This window comes from Meles meles, chromosome 4 (assembly GCF_922984935.1).
Source record: "Meles meles chromosome 4, mMelMel3.1 paternal haplotype, whole genome shotgun sequence".
Lineage (NCBI taxonomy): Eukaryota > Metazoa > Chordata > Mammalia > Carnivora > Mustelidae > Meles > Meles meles.
Genome location: NC_060069.1, coordinates 53,918,308 through 53,946,278, shown reverse-complemented (window position 1 = coordinate 53,946,278; position 27,971 = coordinate 53,918,308). Strand labels below are relative to the sequence as shown.

The 27,971-nt window shown below is 44.4% G+C and overlaps 1 protein-coding gene across 1 annotated transcript in view; it reads right to left on the bottom strand.

Moving 5' to 3' along the window:
- Positions 1 to 7,011: 7,011 nt before the first annotated feature.
- Positions 7,012 to 27,971, bottom strand: part of LIPH (lipase H) — a 43,813-nt gene continuing 22,853 nt past the window's right edge. Inside the window, exons 4-10 of the mRNA XM_046001337.1 lie at positions 26,186 to 26,287; positions 23,747 to 23,836; positions 20,391 to 20,558; positions 18,743 to 18,838; positions 16,683 to 16,794; positions 8,867 to 9,040; positions 7,012 to 7,705 (exon numbers count right to left, since the gene is read on the bottom strand). Of these exons, the coding sequence (XP_045857293.1) occupies positions 7,618 to 7,705; positions 8,867 to 9,040; positions 16,683 to 16,794; positions 18,743 to 18,838; positions 20,391 to 20,558; positions 23,747 to 23,836; positions 26,186 to 26,287 (830 nt within the window). The 3' untranslated portion in view covers positions 7,012 to 7,617. The remainder of the gene's footprint in view (positions 7,706 to 8,866; positions 9,041 to 16,682; positions 16,795 to 18,742; positions 18,839 to 20,390; positions 20,559 to 23,746; positions 23,837 to 26,185; positions 26,288 to 27,971) is intronic.

Genomic DNA, 27,971 nt, shown 5'->3' with positions numbered 1-27,971 from the left:
CCACCCCCAGCTGTGCTACAGAGCAGATACAGCCGGGGCTCCAGTCCGGTGCGGTGCGGCGGTCATAGTGACCACAGAAATAATGAAAATTACCTTTTATTGAGCGCCTACTATATGCCCATTATCCCTAATCCTCACAACCATCCTGCAAGGTTGGTATTTTTGTTTTTATTTAGCGGATGAAAAATCTGAGTCTCAGATTAAGTGACATCCCCAGCCCCAGCCCCCCCCCCCCCCCCCCCGCCCCAAAGAGAGCCCTGATTGCTGTTGTTGAGGACCACCTGAGCTAGGGCGCCTCAGGCGCTTTGCTGGTGTCTGATGGCTCTGGCGGTGGAGTCGGCTATTTTGTTAACAGTTCTGGCAAAAGTTTATGGTAGTGACTTCTGGGTCTGCTGTGCCTGCTCCGGGCCATGAATCTATGATTCAAGTATCACTTAAACTGATCTCTGGGATATCCCGCAGGAAGGTGGCAGGCGGCCTTGGCTGTGGCCACAGTTTTGTTTTTTGTGTTTTTTTTTTTTTTCTTTTCTTTTATTTGTTTCTTTGAGAGAGAGAAAAGGGGGAAGGGCAGAGAGAGATGCAGACTCCCCACCGAGTAGAAAGCCTGACATGGGGCTCGATCCCAGCACCCTGGGATCATCACCTGAGCTGAAGGCAGACCCTTAACAGACTGAGCCACCCAGGTGCCCCATGGCAGTAACTTTCTATTATTGATAAGGCTCTTGACTTTCTTGACTAAAGTTTGGGGTAGCGGCTATAATCATTTTAAGAATAATAAGAGGGGTTGTTAGGTATCTTCGGAAACATGCTTCACTAAGGCCTCCAACTATTAAGGTATTCATAAGCCCAAGGCTGGTGATCGTATCTACAAATGAAAATGTATCCATCTGGTGGGCAGAGGACTCCAGACGTTAAAGGACACAGAGTTGGGGTTAGAATCCAAGTCAGCAAGCGCCTGGGTGGCTTAGTCATCAAGCGTCTGCCATTGTCTCAGATCATGATCCCAGGGTCTTGGGATCGAGACCCGCATTGGGCTTCCTGCTCATTGGGAGTCTGCTTCTCCCTCACCCACTCCCCCTGCTTGTGTTCCCTCTCTAGCTGTCTCACACTCTGTGAAATAAATTTAAGAAAAGAAAAAGAAATAAGAAGTGAATCTAGAATCCAAGTCAGTCTGGGTACAAAACTAGTGGTCCCACACTGCGTGGATTCATGGAGGAGACAGGGTTTGAGTTTCCCTTAAAGATGAGCAAGATTTCCACAGCAGAGAAAGGAGGCAGAGGGTGAGCCGTGGGCCCAAGCAGGGCGCCAGAGTCCAGTTTCGTGAAGCCTGAACTATATGAGAAATGAGAAGTCGGAGACAAACTGGAAAGCCCTGGAAGGTAGGCTCAGGAGCTGGAGTGTTCAGTAGTGGACCCGGTAAGACAGCAACACAGGTGTTCAGACAGGAGAATGATTCCGTTCCTGTTTTAGGATGTTTGCTCTGGCACATGATTAGAATACAACTGAGTTGGCAGTTCCAACTGTCCTTGTGAGAAAGGATGTGGGCTGAGCCAGGACCACAGCAGTAAGAGTGAAGGGAGGAGGATGGACACAGAAGGAGGAGCTGAGTTGGTAGGACATCAGATTGATTAAATGGAGAAGAGGCAGAGAGGACTCCATAGTGCCACAAGCCTAGACAACAGAGAGAAAGCATCTTCGTCATATCATTCAAAGCACCTCTTGGGCTAAATAAGGAGCACCTGTCAGAATTTGAAGTGTACCGGGTCCTAGCAGTTCCACGTCCAGGAATTTAACCTGTAGATATGCTCCCAGACAAAGATGTATGTTCCAGGGTATTCTCCCAGCTTTGTTTTGGTATTACGAGATCAGGAACAACCTAAATGCCCATCAGCGGGGGACTAGTGAGGTTAATTGTGGTATATTCACAAAAGGAACACTAAGTAGCTTCCTAAAAGAGGGAGTCAACTCTGTATATCCTGATACGGCGCAGTCCCCGTAGAAACAGCAGGGCTGAAGAGTGAACAAACAAGTCACATTGTTAGAGGATACTATGAGACATCTACAAGAAGAAAAGAGGGATATGCTTTAACTTTTCAAAATGCTGAAGTATTTATGAATTAAATGATTCCATGTCTGGGACGTACATCAAAATAATAGGATGGGGGTTTTATGGGTAGGGACAGCAATCAAATAAGACTGGCCATTGGATTGATAATTGTTGAAGTTGGGTGATGTGGGCATGTGGAGGAGGATTTCGTACCATTTATTCTATTTCCGAATGTGTCTGAAATTTTCCATTTAGAAAATGTGGGGAAAGGGTCTCAGCCCTCCATTCATTCTCTCCCTTCAAACCCTCAATTCCAGCTAAGCTTGCAACAGGTTAGTTCATGTCTTTATAGTGCTCTTCCCTCTCTTTTGGGCAATCTCTGCCTGAAAAATTGCTACTCTTTTGTAACTACCCAGGGCAATCGTCACCTCCTCTGAGAAGCCTTCTCCAGCTCCTACAGTCGGAAATATTGTTCCTTCTCTGTGCTTGGGGTTCCCTGTGGAGGGTCTGCATTCCTGTTAGTACAAATACTGGGTCATTATCCACCCCCCCCCCCAACTGAGAGTAAACATCTCCAGAAATGAGACCACGTCACATCTATCTTTTGTCTGTCCCAGCTGTGCTGGGACTTACAATTGGCATTTAACAAATGTTTATTAAATTAATTTATTAAATTAATGGGTCAGGTCTAGTGAGGAAATGGTTAGTTGTTTGGATGGGTGCATGTCGATTTTGAGAAGCCGGAGGAACATAGGAGGGAAAAAAAGTAAATGAAAAACTAATCTTATTGAGCCTGTGCCAGGAGTGTGCTAGGGCAGGGCACAGTAATGGACAAAAAGGCTTCTACTCTCAAGGACTTCACTTGCCCTTTGGCTGGGGGATAGCATGGAGAGAGTTATCATTTTAAAGTAGAATAGGTGCCCTGGGGGAAAATAGATACGGCAAAGCTTATTCAACTCCCGAAAAGCAAGTATTATGAACCCACTTATGAGGGCGAGGCTGAGCAGGTGTTTGGATGAAGGCTGTCTGAGCGCTGCTGAAGGCTGCAGCTGTGAGTGCTGAACAGGGCGCAAACCCCCATCTGCCCCTCCTGAGCCCCTGCTCCTTCCTCTGCGCAGTAGTGCCTCCCAACAAGCAGGTGAAAATCCAGACCTCCAACCGCATTGGGATCTGGAGATTATCCGTCTAGAGCAGACAGTAGAAACAAGGGGAGGGGACGTGGCTTCCTAGCCTGACCATGAGACTTCGGAAAGGAAGAGCAGCTGACAGAGGTCACACACCAGAGCCTAATCTCTCACCCTATGCTACCTTCCTGAGAGAGAGGACTGAGATCAGAAGACTGGTTTGGAAATCGTGGAACCAGAGAATAAGATGGCTCACTCAGGGATGTCCATGAGTGGGAGGAATGTCCCGAGAGCCCAAGAAGCAATGTTAGAAAAGGAAACCATGTGCAGGGTCAGAGTCCATGGGAAAATGCACCAAGCAGACCCGAGGGTATGGGCTTCCACCAACCTGAAGGGGGTAAGAGACCTTTGACAGAGCTCTTTTGGGAGATGCAAGCCTGATTTCCTACAGGCTCACTACTTGCTGCCTGACCTGCCTCACTCCTTGGGATTCCCATTCTGATTCCTCCAGCTCAACCTGTCTGCTTGGGGAAGAAGCCTTGGACTGTGTGCCCCACTCCCATCCCACCTCCACGCTGATCTGTCTACCAGACCCAGCACCTGTGGCACTAATTCTAAGCAGCTGGTGCACCACCTGGCATCTTCGGCAGCCTCTGTTGAGCCCATTCATTTACAGCACGTGCCCAGGCAGCCTGATGAAGGACAACAGTAACCCCGACCAAGGACACATGCTGGACTGAGAAGCAGGTACGTGCCTGTGGCTCGAGGAAGCGGGAGGGAAGAAAAGACAAGAGGCTGCAGTGAGAGTGGACTAGCCAGGCACTCAGGCTCCTTTTATGGGTGGATCGGATCAGCAGAGAGCAATTGAGAGGAGTAGCTCGAGGACCATAGGATTTAGCTTCCCTACCCCATTCCAGCCACAACTGATTGGAATGGGTTGGACACCTTCCCCAAGAGGAGGACCTAAGAGCTGCTTCCTCTCCCTGGATTTTGGAATTGGGCCACCTAGTGATTTAACAGCTGGGGACACAGTGGTGCCAAGATCCCAGTGGTCCACAGTTGCCCTGTGCGGGAGCCAAGCTGAGTCAGAGAGACTCGAGGTAGAGCATAGGGTCAGTTAAGGCCTATGAATATTTTGCTAAAGGCTCTGGGCTGCCCTGACACTTCCTGAAGGCTAATGGTTGAGCTCTTGGGTTTCCACAAATCCTCTCTCTAGTAACATTTGCATTCGTTTGAGTAGATTTCTGTTACGGGCATTCAAAGTCTTCTTGGCTAAGCTAGGTTTTGCAGGACTGAGAGCACCAGGCAGGGGTCCAAGGAAGAGAGGTTCCAAGTTTAGGGTTGGGTTAAGTGTATTGCTGTCTAACTCCAAGTGGAGTGACTCCCTCGAGTCCTAAAGGTGAACCCACTGCATTCTGTCCAGCAGACACTGACCACTTGCTCTGCGCCTCATGCTGTGCCAGGTGCCAGGGCAACAAATATGCCACAGCTGCTCTTGGCAGTGCTCAGTTTCAGAGTGGGTACAGACACAGAAATAGAGTACAATGCAGCCTAATAAAAGCAGTGAGGATACACATACAAAATCAGTGGCAGAAGCGAGTTGTGGGAAGCAAGGGGGGTCTTTGAGCCACAGCTTGGAGTCGTCCAGGAATGCCGGAGGGGCCTGGAGGATTTTAGCCAAGGCGCTCAAATGGGGGAAGTGGAGGACAGCAAAATCTCCTTGCCTTCAGGTCGGGTGGTTTTGGCGAAGAATGGTGTCAGGACTATCTGGAAGGTTCTAGAGAGGAGTGAAAAAAAAAACCGAACCAATCTCTCTCTTTTCCTGGGGAGTCGAGGAGATGGGTAGTGGGTCTCTAGAGAGAATGAAAACAATAATAAAGAAGTGCTGGACGGAAGGCTAAGGCAGAGAAGGGGGTGTGACTCTGTGGAAAGGGGCAATGGCTGGGAGTGGAGGGCGCTTTTGAACTGCACATGGTTCCACAGGGCTCAGAAGATTCTAGGAGGTGTTTATCTACTATGTCCTGAGCACAGACGACGTTGTAGGCGCCACATGAGGCTCAGGGCCCTGCCTTTTGCAGAGCAGTCTAGTGGAGATGACAGACATTAATCAAATAATCTCACAAATAAATGTAAGGGGGGAAAAGCTCAGTAGGAGGTAATTGATGAAGATGGGAGGGAGGTGGGTAGACTGCAGTTTAATGGCATCTTGGATTTGGGATTCAGAAAGAGACTCTGACAAAGAAGACGGAGGAGAGGCAAGTATAGCAAGAGAGTGGGAAGTTCAGGGGCCTCGGGAGAACCTGTGAAGGGAGTGGTCACACCTGCCTTCACTTCACCGGGTTGCTGTCATGTGAGACTCATTGAAATTCATCTCCATCCAGTGAGCAAATTTCATTCCTTCCTTTACTCATTCATTCATTCGTCCGTTTGTCCATCCATCCGCCCATTCCCCAGTGAGCCCCATACCATGCTAGGAGACACTAGAGAAGAAGCTGAGAGACACCCTGGTGAAAGGAGTTCATATATGATAATGATGCTACTCCAACATTTTCTTGCTGTTGGTTTGGCCCCCGCCTACCCGGTGAGGGAAAGAGGACAAAGAAGTGGTGGACCAGGGGTGCCTGGGTGGTTCAGTCAAAGGTCTGTCTTTGGTTTGGGTCGCGATCCCAGGGTCCTGGGACTGAGTCCTGCATGGGACTCTCTGCTCAGCAGGGAGTCTGCTTCCGCCTCTGCCTCTGCTCCTTACCCTAGCTTGTGCTCTCTCTCTTGGTCTCTTTCCCCAAATAAAGAAATACAGTCTTAAAAAAAAAAAACACAGGACCAGTAAAACTCTAAAGAGAAATCAGGGCCTACCGGCACACGGATCTCTCTATGCACAATTGCTGGAGAAATGTGGGAAAAGGGACAGAGGCGGAGAAAGCCAGGCGGGCAGGAGTATCTCTGAGTCTCATTCCTTCTTAAGCTCAGTCTCCACGTGATACACAGAGACATACGCACAAGATGTGCCACACGGGAAGGCGCAGGGTTCTCCAGTTTATCAAATAAAGACTCCATTTCTTTTAAAAGGGCTCTTCTCACAGAAAGCAGCAGGAGAACAGTCACTCGGATGAGGAGGAGGTTATGGGCCTGTGACACTCCGGAATCCGGGGAACCTTATGGCAGTGGCCACAGCTGTGGGATGGGTGGTGCCACCCTTTTGGCTCTGTGCCTGCACTGGGCATCCAGCCCCAGGGATGGTCTACCTTTGGTTCTGGCCTCCCTGGCCTTGGCCCTCCAGGGCCTCTTGACTTAGCTGCTGTCGTCAGTCCAGACTCACTGAGCATACCTACTCCTGGGGCAGCCTCAGAATTTTTCCAGCTGGAGCACACTGGTGTAGGATCTGATTCACGTTAGTGACACAGGTTACTCAGCATCCTTCCAAAAGGTGAACATTCGTGACCTCCAGCAGGTGGATGGCAGATAGCATGTGTTCATTTCCCATTTCCATATCCTCTCAATTTCCTTCAAATAACCATGAATTGCGTCAGTAACAAGGATGAACATTTCTGAAGGACTGCTCAAAATGAGGGTTGCCTGGAAAGTGACCCTTCTTCATCTCAAGTGAAAACCAAGCTTTTTTTCTCCTGCCTCTCACTCCCTCCATGGTCACTGTGAGAGAGCTTGTCCTACCGCTTTAGCTACCTTCCCCTGCCCCTTTGCTTACTGTGTAGTCCCAGCAGCTGCCTCCCACCCCCCATACTGTCCCTCTGTCCCCCCTTCCTCTACACACCAACGCACTTTAGAGCAGGCGGGGTGTGGTTTTCCTGCCTTCCCAGAGTGAACAGCTCAAGAGACAGGTTGTTGTTGAGGATGAGAAACTCTCTTATTGCATCTTAGATCCGCCATATCAAAATAAATAAAAGCATATTCACATTTACCAAACCACTCACGGATGTGGCCGCCATGGGATTTCAACGAACCCTTCACAGACTTGCCCCCCAAACCCACACAACATCCCTGTGAGGTAGGTCAGGCTCCATTCCTTTCTACGTATAAGGACCTGGAGGAGTTTGGCACAGGGAGTGTAGGGTTGAGTCCAAAGTGAGGTCTCCAGCCAGTCCTTCCCTTTCGGATGCTCTCCACGCTGAGCAGAGCGGCCCCAGTGACTGGCAGCAGAGCCGACAGGCCAGGACAAACAAGGCCCCAGAATGTAGCCAGACAAGGCGCTGGACTGTGGGGAGCCTGGCTATTTCTGACTTGCCCTACTTAGGGGCTCCCTTCCCAGGACCGTTCCATAATCCAAAGTCGCCTCACATTTTGCAATGTGACATCCATGGGACGCTGCTGGAAAAACACCTGCTTATTCATACTGGTTTGTGCCTTGAGGAAGAGGTGAGGCGATTCTTTAAAGAAAACTACAGTTGTAGCTTGCTTGATGTTATTGGTGCCCCTGTGTCCCAATAATGGTTACATCAGCAGCTCAGGGCAGAGGATAGGCCGGAAGACCGTCTCGATGTTTTCCATCAGCACAAGATCATACCGACACAGCTCGGGCCTGAGGATGTGAGACAGAATATCCTCATCAATCAAGTAGTAAACACATCCCATTCTTGGAAAAGAAGTCACATTCTGTCCTTAGGATCTAACATTGTGGAGCAATTATTCCTAACGTGATAGGAGAAAGCTTATGGTAAATATCAGTGACAATAAGAAAGCAGGATGTAAGATGTTATTTGTCCCCTAATTTCATCTAGGTTTGATTTTTTTAAAGATTTTATTGATTTATCTTCATCTAGGCTGAAAGCAATAATAGATTAGAAAAAAAAATAACCCAAACTATTAACATTTATTGCCTCTGAATAATGACATGATGGTGATATGATTCTGCTTCTTAACACCTTTGTACTTTCCAGGTTTTATAAAATCAATGTGTATTCTTTTGATGATCAGGAAAAAAAGTATTAAGGAATCCCATGGTTTTAAGATGTAATGACTGTCCTCTTAGAAGAAAGTTGTGTTATTAAATGTTTTAGGGTACCCTAACCCTTTAGGAGAGAGGAATTCTCTCTGACTGCTCACAGCATTGTCCACCCACAGACAGGGTGCTCAGACCATATGTTGAAGCGGCATCAGTCACAGAGCGCCCATGCCACCACAGCTTTGCTCTTTCTCCCCCATTTCAACTCTGTCCCCTGGCACGTGCGTGCACGCGTGCGTGCGCACACACACACGCGGGCACACAGTTGCTTATTTCTCCTGAACCAATTGAGAATAGGTTGCTTCTCCCTTAATACATCAATGTCTATTTCCTAAGAACAAGGACATTCAAGTTCAACATCAAGATAGTACTTTCATACTGCATCAATGGAATAAAACATTCCGGTTATTCTGTACATTTTTTTTTATATGAGGCTCTTTTCCACAACAGAAATACTTGCAAGCAGTGTGGGTGGAGTGTTTAGGGCAGAATTATGTAACCATAAGCATGTAACATTATTTCTTTGGATTATTGGGTCGTTTATCTTTAAGCGCCTACTAGTAAAATTTTCTTCAATTATGGGGTTACTGGTTTTTATCATGTCTATTTTTGGAAAACCCCTACCCTTCTTCATTGTAATCTGTGAAGTCCTATTAAAACCTCAGACCCAGAGGATTGGACAGGAACCGGTAAGGTCTTTGGGAAACAAGGACTTGTCACACCCTGTCAATGGCTCACCTCTCTGGATGGGCAAGCGACCTTAACTTCATGCGGAGAATCCTGAGCTTGTACTTGGGGCCTATTACAGATCCTGTAGAGAACACCAAGGACACGGTCGCCACTTTATCCAAGTCTTGATTGAATCTCGCAAGCAGACTCACTTGGTGGTATTTCTGAAATACTGCAGGTTCACTGGAAGGAAGAGATAATATTTCTAAGTGGATATAGATCGCTAATGAAAGGAAACAGTTTTGAAGCCTACAAATCATGCACAAGCAGGTAGCCACTTGACCCCCAAGTTCTGCTGGATTCCAGAGAACAGCATCAGTGCAGCTTCTGGCCCCATGCATGATGGTCTCACTGGGGCACAAGACAGGTGCACCCGCCTACCATACACCTGATAGCATTCTCGTCTCTCAGCACGTCTTCATTCCCCTGAAAACTTCTTCAAGATAAGGATTATTCCTTTTACAGACAAGGAAACAGATGCCTGTAGAGCTTAAGTTCACCCAGGTCACATGGCTTATGTGCACCTGTGTGAGGATTCAAGCTCACTTCTGAGTTCAAGGTTAGGGTCTTTCCATGAATCTGCATTGCTAGATGTGTATGTGTATTTCTAGCCCAGCTAGCTGCTAATAGAGGAGCTGTGCTTCAGCATCTGTTCTTCCAGTCCTGCCCCTCAAATAAGATAGCTAAATAATTTCCCAAGTATGCGATGTTTCCTACAGTTGGAATCTCACACTGAGCCTAATTAAGGTAAACCCACTGGGGAGGTTCAGCTGGGTCTGTGTCCCCCTGGGTAGCTGGGGGAGGAGACCCTGGAGACCCACCCTGCACTCAGAAATGGGAGGCTTGCTCTAGAAGTGAATCCTTAACTTGGAGGTGGGATTGGGGGGTGAGGGAGGCACGTGTCACCCCAGCCCCCCTAGAATCATGTGTAAGCCCTGTGGAGAGCAAACATGCCACACATAAAACTAATCTGAAAGGTACCCAGATTTTTATTTCTAAATACCACCCTCACTAAAACCTCCGTCTTGCAGGAGAAATGGCTAATTCCAAGGCTAGGTCAGGGAAAGTGCAGAGCGGGCCTCCAACAACCTGTGTGCCAAAAAGGGAGGAAGGGCTCAAAGAATGGTGGGAGATGTTCCAAAGGATCTAGAATCACTTCACACTCATCAGGAGGGCTACTATTAAAAAAACCCCACACAAACTGAAAATAAGAAGTGTTGACAAGGATGGGGCACCTGGGTGTCATTAAGCATCTGCCTTTGGCTCAGAGTCCTGGGATCGAGCCCCGCATCAGGCTCCCTGCTCAGCAAAAGAAGAAGTGTTGATGAGGATACGGAGAAACTGGAACCCTTGTACACTGTTGCTAGCATGTAAGGTGGTATGACCACAATGGCAAAGGGTCTGGGGTCTCTTCATAGAATTAAAAATAGAATTACCTCATGATCCAGCAATTCTACCTCTGGGTAGAAACTCCAAAGAATCGAAAGCAAGGTCTCAAAAAGATATTTGCACACCCATGTTCACAACAGCAACATTCACAAGAGAAAGAGATGGAAGCAACCCAAATGTCCGTCAGTGGCTGAACAGATAAACACCACGTGATACCGACACACAATGGAATATTAGCTGTATAAAGGAAGGAAATTCTGTCACATGCTACAAGATGGATGCTCAAGGACATTATACTAGATGCAATAAACCAATCACAAAAAGATAAATATTGTTGGACTCCATTTATATAAGGTATCTAGAGTAATCAAATTTACAGAAACAAAGTCGAATGGTAGTTAGGAGAGGCTGGAGGGAGAAGGAAAAGGGAATGTTGATCAATGGGCACGGAATTTCAGTTTGCACGCTGAAAAGATTCTGGAGATTTATTTCACAATAACATGACTATTCTTAACACTACTGAACTGTACACTTACAAATGATTAAGATAAGCTTTACATTATGTGTTTTCGTAACGATAAAAAAATGCATTTAAAAAAGGGCACAGGCCCAGTTTGAAGAGATTTCACTGGCCAGATCTGAGACAATTTAAATATCAAAATAAGTAAATGGTATTAATTTAACATGAACATTAATAAAATAAAAATAAAACATTAACAAAATATTAACATTAACAAAATAAAAATCCGTGAGTCCATATTGATATGACCAAACAAACGGGGGAAATGAGAAAGCTTTTCCTAAATGATGAATTAGAAAAAATCGTCATTTGGCAACCACAGTAGTAACAATTCAACCCCAAAACCTCAAAAGTAGTGGGTAAAAGTTTGACCAGTAATGGAACATTTGCATGGTCTCACAGTACCTCCCTGCAACGTACTTACTAATACAAAGGAGAAACAATTTGATAGTGAAGAAGCCTAGCAGCAACCCCCTTAATGAACTGATCCACATTCATGGAATAAAGCAAAGCTGTGGGCCTCCTGAGAGGGCACGCTGAGCCAAACAGAGCACCACTTCTACGCCCCTCTTGCGGGAGATGCGCGAACTGAATGTAATCACAAGGAAGCATCAGATGAGGACCAGACTGAAGAAGTTCTAAAAATAACTGACTGGTACGTGTCAAAGTCAAGGAAGGATGGAAGGTTGCAAGTGAGGACCAAAGTGACAGGATGACCAATGGCAGCCAGTGGCCCTTAATTGGATCCCTCTCCCACAGCAGCTGTGCAACCACAAGCAGGCAGGGCCTCAGGAGAGGGTGAGGCCACCGGCAGATGGTGAACCCCAGTGGGATAGACCGAAGGCAGGAGAGGGGAAAACCCTCCTGGAGCTGAGGAGCCTGTCTACGAGTACAGGTGGAACCCACTCTTCCATCTGGAGGGAAATCTGGAAATATCTGGGGTGGCACTACCCAAGGGACTGGGGTCATAGCTGAATAAATGGAGTGAGAGCTGGTGAGCCACGGGTTAGGACCCATAATAGGAGCCAGATGTTTGCTTCTGGTAGGATGGTGCCCTGGAAAGCCTGAGAACTACTCCTAGTGATGGATACAATTAAAAGCAAAACTCAAAACCTTTTACATTGCACTGAGCGAAGGGGAAAGTGAAGATTATTGAGAAACCTTAAAAACTGGTGGAGGTAGAAATACTGAAATCACATCATCTTTTGGTGTCCTTTTGTGAAAGCTGGTAATGGATTTTCTTTTTCATGGCCTTGCAGTGCAGTAGGAGAGGGAACAAAGCCACTCAAGGAGGGGACTTAAATGGGAGACTCCATGGAGGGGTGAACTAAAAATGAATTCTAAGTAAACAACTCTCCTACTGTCTCGGGGGGCCAGAAACAATCTCTGTCAAAATCCCAGCTGCCTTCCCCCCACCCCAGAAACCAAATAACTAATTTAAAATTCATAGGGAAATTCAAGAGACCCAGAACAGTCAAACAACTTTGAAAAGGACCAAACTTGGCGCACCTGGGTGGCTCAGTCAATGAAGTGTCTGAGTCTTGATTTCACCTCAGGTCACAATGTCAGGGTCCTGAGATCGAGCCCCGCGGTGGGCTCCATGCCTGGAGTGGAGCCTGTTTAGGATTCTCTCTCTCCCTCTGCTGACCACCCCCACTACCCAGCATGCACTTTTTCTCTCTCCCTCTCTCTCTAAATAAAAAAGAAAGGGAAAAGACCAAATTTGGGAGATTCATACTTCCTGATTTCAAAGTTTGTGGGAAAGCTTCAGTAATGCCATCGTGGGCTACATGACACTGTGGTACTTGCATTAGGATAAATATATAGATCAATGGAAGAAAATTCAGAGTACAGAAATAAACCCTCTCACTGACTGTCAATTGATTTAGGCAAAGGTGTCAAGACATTCACAGAGAAAGAACAGGTTTTTCAACAAAGGGTACTGTGACAACTGGGTATCCACAGGCAGAGGAATGAAGTCAGACCCCCTACCTCATTCTGTGGGCAAAAATGAACTCAAAATGGATAAGATCTAGATGTGAGACCTAAAACAATGAAGGACTTGTGTCCAGAGTATATACACAACCCTTGCAACTCAACAGTAAAAAGGTAAATAACCCAATTTTAAAGCGAGGCCCATAAGACCTGTACCCAGATGTTTATAGCAGCTTTATTCAGAATTATGATCTTAATAAGTGTACCACTCTATTATCCAGATTTTGATAGTCGGGGAGGCTGTGTGTATGGGACCAAGAGCGCATATGGGAAATCTCTGCACTTTCTGCTTGATTTTGGGAATCTAACACTATCCTATTTTTTTTAAAGATTTTAATTATTTATTTGACAGAGATCACAAGCAAGCAGAGAGGCAGGCAGAGAGAGAGGAAGGGAAGCAGGCTCCCCGCTGAGCAGAGAGCCTGATGGGGGGCTTGACGGGGGGCTTGATCCCAGGACCCTGGGATCATGACCTGAGCTGAAGGCAGAGGCTTCAACCCACTGAGCCACCCAAGCACCCTTCTAACACTGTTCTAAGAAATGAAGTCTATGGAAAAGGAAAAAAATGAGTACAGGACCTGAATAGACATTTCTCAAAAAATATATATATAGAAATGGCAGTGAGCGCACAAGAGACACTCAAAGCGATTAATCCTTAGGGAACTGCAAATCAAAACCACGAGATATAACATAATGCTCACTAGAATGGCTACAATAAAGAAAACAGACATGCCTGTGATATTTACACAAAATGTGATACATACACACAAAGGAATATTATTCACCCTTCATCAAACAAGATAAAGTCTTGCTGTCTCATGCTGCAACACGGATAAAACTTGATTATTATGCTAGGTGAGATAAGCCAACCACAAAAAGATGAATATTATGTGAGTCCACTTATAGGACTAGTCAAAATCATAAGAACACTAGAACAGTGCTTGCTCGGGGCTAGAGGGCGAGGGAAATGGGAATTGTTATAATGGGTATCTAATTAATTAGTTATTAATGGATATAGAATTTCAGTTTTACAAGATGAAAAAGTTCTTGGAAGTCTGTTTCACAACAATGTGAACATACTTAACACTACTCAACTCAGAAATGATTGAGATGGTAAATTTTATGTTTTGTGTTTTTTAATCACAATGCAAAAGAAACAAATTTTAAATAGGTATTAACAGTGTTGGCAAGGATGTGGGGGAACTTAGAACTCTTACACAGGGCTGGCAGGAATGTAAAATGGTGCAGCCACTTTGGAAAAGTTTGGCATTTTCTGAAAATGTGTAATACACAGTTATCGTATGGCCCAGCAACTCCACTCATATATATACCCAAGAGAAATGAAAACGTAGGTACACACGGAAACTGGTACACATATGTCCATAGTGGCATTATTCATAATGGCCAAAAAAGTGGAAACAACCCAAATGTCCGTCAACTGACAAAAGGATAAATAAAGTGTTGTATGTGTGAAGAGTGGCACGGTGGAAGTGAGCTGGGCCCATAACCCAGAGGTCAGTGGATCGAAATAAAATGGGATCTATCCATACCACGGAATATTATGTGGCCATAAAAATAATGAAGCAGTGGTACATGCTATAGAATCCTGAAAACATTATGCTGAACAAACAAACCAAAAAAAACCCAGACACCAAAAAGCCACGTACTGTATGATTTCATTTATGTGACACGCCCAGAATATGTAAATCTATAGAAACAGAAAGCAGATGAGTGGTTGACAGGAGCTGGGGAGGAAGGAGGAACGAGGAATTACTCATAGGTACGGGGCTGCTTTCTGAGATGATAAAAATGTTCTAGAATCAGATGGTAGTAATGTTTGTACATTTTGTGAATATACTAAAAACCACTGAAATGTACATTTTAAAAGGGTGAATTTTATGGTAGGTGAATTATATCTTAATTTTTTTAAAGGTTTAAGAATAAAAAGAAGAAATACATCCAAGATATGGATAGAGGGAGAATCGCCAAGCAGATAATATCCTTGAATGTGACTCCATTTGTACCCATAGTCTGGTAAGACTGAATAAACTCAGGGCGCATTCTCTGATACTGTTGTAAAAACACTGAAAACTAAAAGTTTACCTGGCAAAGAAAGAGAAAAGTAGACATATCTCACCGTGTAATAGAACAACCATTTCCCTTTTTTCCCCGGATATTCTCTGATTGGTGATGACTTTTTCACAAATGTGACTGAGAATGACTAAATGTGAATGAAGTTCAGACGTTAATGTCGCTATCTTAACCAAGAGAAAACCCTTCACATTTAGAAAGTCCTACTCAGGAGAGATTTACTACGTAAGATTAAAATTCCTAAAAAAAAAAAAAATAATAAAATAAAATAAAAATAAAAATAAAATTCCTAAGACAATGTAAAGCCAATATGTAACCAGTTATTGGCATGAATAACCAATTTTTTTAAGTGACCACGTCTCATTTGTAACAGCAATTTCCCCTGCTGTTTCTAGGAATCTCCGGATGAGGTCTCTGTCCAGCTTCCTTACTGAGGATCACAGCCTATAAACTGCCTGGCGCTGGTTAGTCAAGATGCGCCCCCTAGCGGTGCCCTCCCCGAAAATGCAGCCTCATTGGGCTTGGGGACATTGGTGTTCAAGGGAGTGTGGTATTAGCCAATGACCCTCTGTTTCCTTAAATATAAAATACAGATAGTAATACCACCTCACGGGGTTTTAGTGGGACCTGCATTAGCCAGCATGTGTACTGTGCCTAATTCAATAAACAAAGGCTGTTATTATTATGATCCAAGGATGCATTTAAAAAAAAAAAAAAAGCCACCTCCATACCACCAATACACACAGCTTTTCTATTCATCTACATGGTAAACCCATAGGTGACATTCAGTTTCAGATGACATTACATTTGGTTCTCTATGAGTGACGTTAACAGACAACCAAAGTGCCTACTAGATAATAGGACCCCAAAAAATGTTTCCTGGGTAAATGAATAAAACGAGCCGCAAACTTCTTTGCTTAAAGGTTTTTGAGTTATATTCCCCCTTTCTCCTGATTATAAAATTGATGTATGAAAACAATTAACCACTTTTAAACTCTATATATGCAACATCATATAAAAGTAAAAGAAGCTGAAAAGAGAAAAGTGAAGAGAAGCTGAAAAAAGCACTCATATTCCTACCACAATCTAACATAATAGGTATATTTCTTTTTTATTTTTTGGCACTGTTGAACAATTTTATACCTTCTATAATTTGATATCCTTCATTTTTCACTTAGCATATTAAAAGCATGTCATTTAATGTTTCATAAATTAATATATAAATAATATATTATTACATGATAATATTTAATTAACCATTTCCCCATCATTGGATTTTTAGGATGTTTCCAATTTTCTTTTGCAAATCACATTTTCTGAGTTTCAGAAACATACATATATATGTTTAAATATTTGCATATTATGAACTCATGAAAAAATTGAATATACTGAGTGGCGGGGTAGGTGTCTTTAGGTGTGGGATTGTTGGGATGGGACAAGTACTTGCACTTTTATGTTACATATTTTACGTTATATGTTTCTTTACTGTTTAAATCCTTTACAGCAAGCAAGGATGACTTTAGCAGTTAAATGTTTAAACAAAGGAAGGAAGCAGGAGAGGGAGGAAGGGAGGGGAGAGAGAGGGAGGAAGAAAGGGAGGGAGGGCAGAAGGGAGAGAAAGAGGGTGGGAAGAAGAAAAGAAAGGAAATCTCTATACTACTTTCATTTGCCTGGAGGATCAAGAGCCACAAGAAGCAACTGCTCCCTTAGATCTTTTGTAGAACAAGAACAAGTACAAACCTATAAATAAGAAAGTGAGTATGTTTGGGATATAATTTCTCTGCACAAAAAGGGAGATACCAAACTGCAAACTATCCCAGCCCAACTTACTGATTGATTTTGGATTCTGTGATGTTTCCAGCTTTGTCTTTCAATTTGATTGTAATGGACCCTCTTCTTATGTTCTTGTTCCAAGCTATAATGTCCACAAAGTAATGATATACTACAAAACAAGAAGAGAGCACTATAAGAGAGGTACACTCTCAACTGGTCCCCTGAAAGGTCAATTCCTAAAAAACCCAACCTCCCTCATAACTTGAGTCTCTTGTTCTTTTCCTTCCTAGAGTCTCTGCAAAGATCCAAGGCAGAATTTTCTAATATTCCTTTCCTTTTCAGTAAAGATGGGCTGGGTGATGGTGGCATTCAGTGGTCTCCCGTTGTCATGCGTAGGCATCACAGTTGGACTGGTGTTCCCACCTTATTTACTGAGATATCATGGCCTACTGCTGAGTATGACTGGTTCACTGCACTCCCTCCCCTTTTAGAATAAACCAACCAGGTGGCCATGCAGAGACCCTCCAGAGCAGACAAGGTCTTCCATAATCTGGGCCACGTCCACCAACCTCCCTAAAGGTCGTCCCCAGTCATGCCCTATCACCTGCACTGCCAGGCTGTCTTTTGCTCCTGGGCCTTCTCCCCACTTGGACACTCTGACTTTGCCCCCCTGGCCAGCTCGTCCTTCAGGTCTCAGCTCAACGTCACTTCCTCCAGGTCAGGCCTTCACTGACCCTCAGACTAAGTCAGGTTTCCCTCTTAGAATTCTTATCATGCTCTGGTATTCTCCCATTAGTCAGCACACTTACCTGAATTTAAAAATGCAAAAGAAAAAAATGATAATCAAAAACCTGGTAAATATATGGGTACATCTATACAAATATTGCCCAAGTAACGTCTTATGCAGTTAAAAAAAATAAAGCTAAAATATACTACAGCAGTAACTGGGAAGGGATTCCTCTTTGTAATCCTAGAAGTAGTACCTTATAGGCACTCAGTATATTCCTACTGAATAAGTCGGAGTGTATGATGTGTTCAGAGAATTAGTCTTCCTCCCCACTCTTTGCTTCCCAAGGTCACAGATGCTTTGGGAAGATGGGGAACCCACCATGATAGCCACACTTGCTATCTCTTGATCAGACTTGCCAAGAAGGGGATGGAGGCTCAGGGAGATGTCGTTCCCATAAAGGAATTAGGGTAGCCCTCGTGTTGCCATTTCATGGTCCATTATTTTTCGGGCACTTGCCTCACTTGGACTGGGCAGACAGCAAACCCTGGGCTGCCACAAATGGCTCCAAAGGAGGAGGGAAACCCACTTATCTGCAATCTCTTTCATTAGGGTGCTCCTAAGAAAAGTGAAAGCGGGAACAAGACAGTAAGATATGCCCAGGAAAATCCCTACTTGATTCACAGGGCATCTAATCATCCGCTGCCCTAGGAAAATCCCTGCTTGATTCACAGGGCATCTAATCATCTGCTGCCCTATTTAGCCCCCATCTGGAATACTCAAACTCTCAATGTCACTAGAAGGTCATCATGCTTGCTTTGTAGATGTGGCTGACACCTGATTTTTACCTAGCCGCAATGTCAGGTTCTGGGGGGCGCTAAGCAAATTTTCTGGAAGATCATAGTAATTAGAATGGCTATCCAGGGGACACCTGACTGACTCAGTCAGTAGAGCATGCAACTGTTGATCTCAGGGTCATGAGTTCAAGCCCCACATGAGGTGTAGAGTTTACTTAAAAATACAAATGTATTTTTTTATTTAAAAATATTTTTTATTAAATAAAAAAAAGAATAGCCATCCAGCAAAGCTAATAATCATGTTTGTTGAGATGTAATCCTTATAACCCAGAAGATAAGCATTATTATCCCCATTTTTACCTAGCAGGACACCGAGACTCAGAGAGGTTACATGTCTTGACCAAGGTCACATAGTTACTATGTGGTGGAGTCAGGACTCCACCCAAATCCTTCCAGCTCCAAACTATGACCTTCATTTGCCACAAGGTAGCCCAGAAGCCATTTGCCAGGAGGCAGCCAGGAAGCTGAGACTCTGCCCTTTAACAAAAAAGGAGGGGACTGGGCACAAGCAAACCACCACATCCAGCACTCACTGCAGTATGGCTCCTTCTCAGCTGTGTCAAAGAATGCTTTAGTCATAGGAGGATCTTTCTGCTTTAAATACTCTTTCCAATTATCAGCATAATAGCCTGTAAAGCAAGTTGGAAAAATGGAACATTAACATGTATTATGTAAGTGTCAAAGCAGCTGGGGAGGTAGTGAGAGCAGTGAGTTGACCGCCCACACCCCCAAGACAACCCCCCTCTTACACCCACCCTACAGGAGGACCTCCAGAGCCACCAGCGCATTGCCCTCCTCGACCCCGCATCCACCGCCCCTTCTTGCTACCCTCTCCCTCAGAGCTGGGACTTGCAAAATGACCCCACAGTGGCTCTCCCCCATTTCTACTGACATTGTATCACGCTGGTTCTCAGCAGCCCGCTGGTTCTCTCACACACTGGGTAGACTAAGAATAGCGCTGACATTTTTCAGTAATACACTCATTTTATAGATTAAAACTGATTCAAGTTTATACCTCAAATAGCATCACTCTTGCTAAGCATTGTGCTTTCTTGAAGAACTACAATTAGGCCCCTAAATTGCACAGAACCTGAGTTGGCGAGGACCATGTGAACAAGCAGGGGACTCTTGTCCTTCATATCTGTGCCTGCAGGAATGAGGCTGAGCTCTCTCTCTCTCTCTCTCAACTCTGTCCGCACCCTTAGACAATGGCCTTCACATGCTGACTTGACCGATCCAGAATGGGAACGTGAGTAATTTTTAAAAGTTTCCTAGAGCTTTCCAATTAACTTAGGCACAATCAAGGTTAAGAATCCCTTGTCTGCAGCACGACCTGATGTTAACATGGGTTTTCCCTTCAAACAATTGGGGACTCTTGTCCTTCATATCTGTGCCTGCAGGAATGAGGCTGAGCTCTCTCTCTCTCTCTCTCAACTCTGTCCGCACCCTTAGACAATGGCCTTCACATGCTGACTTGACCGATCCAGAATGGGAACATGAGTAATTTTTAAAAGTTTCCTAGAGCTTTCCAATTAACTTAGGCACAATCAAGGTTAAGAATCCCTTGTCTGCAGCACGACCTGATGTTAACATGGGTTTTCCCTTCGAACAATTGGACAAGTCTCTTGATCATCCAGTTTCAAAGTCCTCACAATCTGGAATATTTCTACCAACCCTTGGCAAATGTGCGAGCTGCCTCCGCAGTGTATCTGTGACCCCCATTCCAAATTGTACATGCACATAAGAACCAGGGTTCAATGTAAGGGCATTTCAGACACAGTTTGTTGGAAGGGATCTTTCTGCAAGCGGAGTCTGGGCCCACTGTGACCCTCCCCCAGCAGAGAGGTTGTGTGCGCAAAGAGGACACATGTCCCCATGGGAGCAGGCTATGTAAGGTGACTATGCCCTGGGTGGGCTAGTCTGGAAACTTCTTTTTTATGCTCGAGTGTCCAGGGAGGTTTCACTGCCCTCTGGATGAAATTGTATACAAATGGATTTTCTAACACATGAGTGGGAAGTCCAAGAGTACTTCACAGAACAAATTGGCTGGAAAAAGCAAAGTAAAAAAATTTTTTTACACCACGTTATTTTCAGGCCCATTTTTAGATAGTAAAATGGTGTGGGATCCTACCAAAAATCAACTCTTTGTGAATCAGAGGGTAAAACTCTTGTTGGACTTACCCAAAAGGGGACAGGACTCCTTTTGTGCTATGCCACAGCTGACACATTTGCCGTTCCTATAATCCCGGTAGGAGTCACAGGGATACGCGGTGATGGAACAGTTCTCTCTCAGGGAAGAAAGGTACAGGTACACGGACCTCTGGTGGTCACACTTAAAATACCGCATTCCTTGATTGTAAAAGGAAGGAGGAAAGAGTAGAGCAGGTGTAGCACCTAACAACGGTGCGTCACATGGTGCACGCACGCTTCATCCCGTCTCCTAGATGCCAGGCACTGCGCTAACAACTTCAGTGTATTTTATCCCATTGAAACCTTATAAAAACCCACAGATCAGGATTCCTGCCGGCACATGGCAGGATAAAAGAAGATAGGCATGATTAGCCCCATTTTACCCAGCAGGACACTGAGACTCAGAGAGCTTAAATGACTTGACCAAGGTCACGCAGCTATTTTGAGATAGAATTAGGATTCAACCTATGTCCTTGCTTTGTCATTGAAAAGGAAGAGAAAAATCCAATGACAGTTTCTCCAGAGACGCTCAGCAGAAGGCAAGCACATTTAAACCAGTAAAGACAGAGAAAGAAGGCACTGAGGATTCCCCCCAAGGAAGGCAAGCAGAGGAGACGGCTTTGAAAAGGAATGGGGGATGCTTCCACCCTGAGGGCAGAAGGGAACAGGAATGTGAAGACTGAGCTTGTAACCTCAAATGAGGAGAGATAGAATGGCTCTCTCAGGTGAGATCTTAATCGAGGTCACCTCTAAGAGGTGAGGGTTTATAGGCAGGGAGATCTTAGAATAGACGCATGAGGGGTGATCACAGGGAGTTGGCAAGAAATAAACATAAGGATTCTCTAGTACTTTTGAGGGCCATGAAAAAGCTAGCAAGTTTGCCTGGACCTTGTATTCAATTAACAAGGCTCTATGACAGCTCCAGAATATTCTCACGCCAATGTGGGGGCTGACATGGTAGAGACCTAAAGGAGTCTCTAATGGTGTACACAGGGCATTCATGAGAGAAGCCCAGAGGTAGGGGTTCCATTTTTGCTACAGGGTGAAGGGTGAAGGAAGAGGGACTGAACAATGAGGGGTGGCACCGGAAGCCATGAATGGGCAAGAAGAGGTAGGCAAGCCTGCAGTTCGTTCCTAGCAGGTGCCATTAGTGCAATGATGAGAGAGGAAGGCAGCAAGGTGCGGAGATGGCATCAGGAGAACTGGACATGACAAAGCACCATAGTACACAACACTGAAAGGTTGTTGGAAGATGGATGGGTCTGATGATGAAGTTAGTCATTCAGGAAAGGGAGCAGGGCCCCAAAGATGGGCAAACAATGGAGGTGAGGATCTGAGTAGGAAACGGTGAACCCCAGAAGAGGAGTTATGATGATGAGCTAGTGGCTTGGAGAGGCATTCAGTGCTGGAGTCAGACCCATGTCTCCTCTTCCCCCAGAGTCCACTTATGCCCACAGAGGAGATCAGTGAAGGACAGAAATAAATCGGGGCAAGAGAAGAAAAGCGTGGGTTGGCATGGGGCCAAGCTGGACTGGACTAAATCTGACAGGTCAGTATCGACTTGCTTTTTCTGGAACTTCCACTTGCAGAAACAATGACATTGATACCAATACAGAGAATGTCCTTTATAAGCAAAGCACACTATCTTTGGCTCCTTAGAGGTAATGACGCTATACCACATGGGACAGGATTTGTACACCCACCATTTATGGTACAATATGGCTGACCCTACTTATGCCAATTCATCTGGATCATTTCCAAACACCACGTCATGTCCATGCGGCTGTATATAGCTACCATCTTGTAATAAGATCATTTTTTTCTAGAATCATATTCATGATTATTTAACTTTCTCTAGCAATGGTGAAATACATACTCAGAGCACTTGAGGATGGGTTTTTTATTCTGTCCCCCGCATTACTTTTATGTTGCCTTCTGGCTACCCATTTTTTTTTTTGTTTTATGAGTTTTTCTCATTATAAAATAATACATGCTCATTTAGAAAATATAAAATAATAGGAAATGATGATGCAAAAATCACCTAGAAGTCCAATATCCAGAGTTCACCACTAATAATTATTTTCAGCATTTAGGTTTAGTCTTTTCTTCTATACTTACAAATGTATAAATACACATTTAAAGAAACAAACTGGGATCATACTGTAGAGTTTTGTGTCTTTTGCACTTAACATCCCACTGTAAGCATTTTCATTAATCTGAAAATATGACTTTTAAACAATTATATTCCTTTATGTGGGCATACCATACCTAGTTAACAATTTTCCATGTTGGATATTTAGACTCTTTCTAAAAATTTAGCAATTATAAATAATGCTATGTCAGGGGGCGCCTGGGTGGCTCAGTGGGTTAAAGCCGCTGCCTTCAGCTCAGATCATGATCTCAGGGGCCTGGGATCGAGCCCCGCATCAGGCTCTCTGCTCCGCAGGGAACCTGCTTCCTCCTCTCTCTCTGCCTGCCTCTCTGCCTGCTTGTGATTTCTCTCTGTCAAATAAATAAAATAAAAAAAAAAATAATGCTATGTCAGGTATCTTTGCACTTTGATTTTTGTCTACTTTTTCCATTATTTCTCTAGGACAGATTTCTAGATATGGAATTTCTAGATCAAGGACATACCTTTTTAAGAGAGAGAAATACTTCATATTAGCTTTCAATCTTATGGTTATGGTTATTTGCTTTTTAAAATTTAGTTTTTAAACTAAGTATAATTAATATACAGTGGTTTCAGGTGTACAATATAGCAATTCAGCCATTCTGTAGCTTACTCATTACTCATGGTAAGTGCACTCTTAATCCCCTTCACCTATTTCACCCATCCTCCCACCCACCTCCTCTCTGGTAACCTTCTGTTTGTTCTCTATAATTAAGAGTCTGTTTTTTTCTCTTTGTCTCTTTTTTCTTTGTTCATTTGTTTTATTTCTTAAATTCCACATATGAGTGAAATCATGTGGTTTTTGTCTTTCTCTGACTAATTTCACTTAGCATAACGCTCTCTAGATGCATCCATGTTGTGGCAAATGATTTGACCCATTCCTTTTCATGGCTAAGCAATATTCCGTTGTATAAAGATACCATATCTTCTTTATCCATTCATCTATCGATGAATACTTGGGTTGCTTCCATATCTCAGTTATTGTAAATAATGCTGCAATAGTTTTTTTAAGTAGTGTATTTGAATAATAATTTTAAGACATAATTTATACCTATACTGTATCTATCTCTCAGATTATTTGTTTTCTATTAAAAACTATTACTCATAGAATAAGATCAGATTTTTAATAGGCCTTTTAAAACCACTACTGTGCAAGATGTGAAGGATCTGCACTTACCTCCCAATATTGTTTTGGGACAACCGGGTTGATCCAATCCTCCATTTGGGTAGAAGTCTATGTTTCCTAATGGCTCCTTGTAGCCCAGGGCTAGAGGAGAATATATTGTGCTTTTATTTTTGAACTTTTCACATTGCATAGTTCATTTGCTGAAAGGATATAGGCAGGGACTCTGTGGTTGTTGTTGTTGTTGTTATACCTATTTAAATATTTTGTCCAAAGTTACCCAGGTAGTTAGTTAGAAAGCAGTGATATCCAACTAGGAGACTATGAAGACAGCAATGAAATTTATTTCCATTCTTTCTCTATAGGGAGGGGGTTTTGATCACTCATTCACAGCAAGTCTGATAAAATGATAGCATTTCTTCTTTATATTTGCCTGGAACCCTCGAATTGCGGGTGTTTCCTGGGCCTCTTAACTGCATTCATGTCAGTCTTTAATGAATAAGAAAAAAGAAAAAAATGAACTTTTACTTTGTAAGAAACAAAAATTTTTAAATTGGAGACTTTCCTAGAAAATGGGGGCCAAAATAATTGTAGATTGATTTAATAACTGCTTATCCTCTTTAACCCTGTAACCACAAAATAATCAGTAAAGTGCTTGACTTAAATGATTATTTGTACACATATACATATAGTGGACCATTGCAATAATAGCAGCTATTGTATACTGAGAACCTACACGTGTCTGTGGGCACGGTACTGGGTGCTGTACACACCTTTCTTCTCATTTTCACAATGTCTAAAAAGTGTCCACTGGTAAATTCAGATGAAGTAAGTTACAGATGACGACACAGAGGTTCAGAGGGCTTACTGAACTAAATGACACCACGGAGAGGACAGAACCTGGAATCTCAGCCCTGCCTCTGCCTGATGGCAAAGTTTATTCTCTTTCCTCAAAACCCACTCTCTCTCCAAGAATAAAAAAAATAAATTACTCTATTCCATCAAGCATTAAAATGGCATTGAGGGACTGCACTTTAGGAAGGTAATACATTGCAAACTACATAGTAAGAATGCAGCCATTTCACAGAGACATTTTCTCTTAAGGCCAGCAGTTGCTGAGTATCACACCAGACAGCCTGTGACAGGGCATCAAGGGTTTTTCTTTTTGTGCAAAGACAGCAATTTCTTTCTTTCTTCCTTCCTTCCTTCCTTCCTTCCTTCCAAGATTTTATTTATTTATGTATTTAGAGACAGGGCACGAGGGGGTGGGGAGGAACAGAGGAGCAGAGAGGGACAAGCAGACTCTGCGCTGAGCATGGAGCCAGACACAGGGCTCGAACCACTGACCCTGAGAGCATGACCTGAGCTGAAATGAAGAGTTGGACGCTTAATGGACTAAGCCACCCAGGGGCCCCTGATCAAGGGTTTTTCAGGTTGTTGTGTCGCAAAAAGGATGTATTATTTTTTAAAAAGATTTTATTTATGTATTTGACAGAGAGAGAGAGAAATATCACAAGTAGGCAGAGAAGCAGGCAAGAGAGAGGGGGACACAGGCTCCCCACTGAGCAGAGAGCCTGATAAGAGGCGTGATCCCAGGACCCTGAAATCATGACCTAGGCTGAAGGCAGAGGCTTAAACCTCTGAGCCACCCAGATGCCCCCAAAGAGGGTTTATTATTAAAAACTACTCTGCTCTGTCCCCTCAGCCCTTCCCAGGTTCCTACTCTGGCTCTTCTCCCAGATGTCTGGATATAAAGAGCCATCTTTAACATCACCCTAACCCCCATATCATGTACCCAACCCCAGATATGATATCAGCACCAGGAAAGACAGAAATGGCCAGAAGATCCAGAGAGAGCTGGAGAGCTCCAGATGGCTCAAAATCGCTCTCCATAAAGACACAACACTTGAACACACCTTTCAGCTTAAGAAAATAATGAGAAAGAACCAACAAGAACAGAAACCATGCATCCAAAGCCTGCTGCATATATGGAAACATTTGTCCACATGGTGTGCAAATCAGCCAATCAAGGTCAAGATGGTCACTTGAAAAATAAAAAATGGGCACCTGGGTGGCTCAGTCATTAAGCGTCTGCCTTCAGCTCAGGTAGTCATCCCAGGGTGCTGGGATCAGCTCCACATCAGGCTCCCTGCTCAGCGGGAAGCCTGCTTCTCCCTCTACCACTCCCCCTGCTTGTGTTCCCTCTCTCACTGTGTCTCTCTCTGTTAAATAAATCATAAATAAATAAATAAATAAATAAATAAATAAGAAACGTTGATGGGAAAAGCACCTCCACTCCAGCAAGACATCTCAGATGCCTACATTAAACCAGTGTCCCTTCAGTGTTTCAGTGGATTTGGAACCCTGACCTGCAGGAAAAGAGGGATCTGGAGGAACCTGAGCCAACCCTCCCTGAGATGACCCCTTCAGGGGGAGACTCTTTAGGAGTGTGGGAGGGGGGTGCTCACGGACCCACAAGGACAGGACTGTTACCGTCAATGTCGGAATGGATGACATCAACAAACTGTGCGTCGCCAGGATCTAATCTGTCCTCAGGAGGTCTCCCATTGTATAAAGGGCCCGCAGGGTCGAGACCTGGAAAGAAAACCGAGTCAGGTTGGCAGCCCCACGCCATGAGTCACAAGCGGCCAGGCTTTTGATCCCTCCGCAGGAGGCTGGCAAGCAGGAGACAGGGCACTCTCAGGTGGGCAAGCACTCACATTCCCATCCCGCTTTGTCGGGCTCCTTTCCACAGCCCCATGGCCTTTTCCCACAGAAGACATGGCTACCCTGGCCGTGGCCCCTGGGAATGGCATCCAGACAACATTAGGGGCTGTGCCTTGGCAGGGCTCCAAGGCAGCGAGTGCCAGGGGGACCAGGGCAGGGGGATCAACCGGTTCATCAGGAAAAAGCACCTGAGGGTACTTATAAAAAGCAGATGTTATACTTATACATATTCCATCTTAAATGGTCCAGAAACCTCCCTCAACCTTTCCTTCTTGTTATGACTAAAACTCCTTTACAGTGTCAATTTTTATTCCTAAATATTAGCTCATACGACCCACATCACAAGCTTGTGGGAGGCAGGGTAGCTATTATTCCCATTTTACAGATGCAGGAAGCAAGGCTCAGGGAGATCAAGTGTCTTCATCAGAGCCGCAGCCTCACAATGCAATGACCTCTCTCTGTTGAGCTCTTGGTTTCATCGCACTGGGTTTGGCAAGCGTGGTGGGAAAGTGCGAAGCTTGCTGGTCAGGCCAGGTATCAGCAAGGGAAATAAAGTGGGTGTCAGTTCCTGCAGAACTAACCCATCTCATAACTGCCTGGGCTGACTTCTTGCCTTAGGTCCATGTGAGCTGGGCGTTTCTAACCCTCAGCTGGAAAAACAAGAGTGCAGCTCCCGTGATGTTGCAACCACAAACTAAAAACTGTAAATGAAAACAACAGTCAAAGACGCACCACCAGAGGTTGCCAAAGGCCTGGCTTTCTAGAAACCTACCTAGAGTGAAGAAGACTTCAAGGGATGTCTCAGAACCCTGAGTCTATGAAAGTCATTTTAAATGGCATCTTCCATCTCCTGGTGTTAGAAATAAAATCCAAGAGATGGCATTCTTGCCTGACTTCCCAGGTTCTGGCCTCAATCTTGCTATTTCTCCTCTCCCAACTCCCGTGCTTCTTGGGACCTGTCTTGATCAGCCTCCCTTATCTTTCTCATCCCCACCCTCTAGCTTTTCTTCTTTGTTGGCTCTCCACTGAAACTGATGTGGGTGGAGATGGACCAACACCCTGACACCCAAGTCCACAGGACATTCTCCACACACCAAGAGAAACTCAGGACCTTGGAAAGAGTTTGCTGAGGAATTCTCCCTCCCCCCATAAGACAGCAGCACTTCTGGTTTAAGGAGACGAACAGTGAGGGCCCCCAGTCTATAGCAGCCTTCAGATCCATGGCAGAGAAATTGGCCAACTACACACGTTCAAACCAGAGCAATTTTGAGACGGATCAGGGTGCTACTGATAATTACATCAGGACACACAAATGGAGATGGGGATAGGAAGCTTGGATGTCTGATCACCTTGGTGACAATTCATAACACATAATCAGCTTACAATGTCAGCCAAAAATCACAGTTACAGTGCCCTTAAACAGCTATATAATTTGTGTGGACAGAGACCATTGGAAGAGAAGAGATGTGACTTGGGGCCCCAAACCTAACACCAACCAACTATGTGACCTTAAGTACGCCATTTTATTTCTCTAAACCTCAGGGGGGTTTTT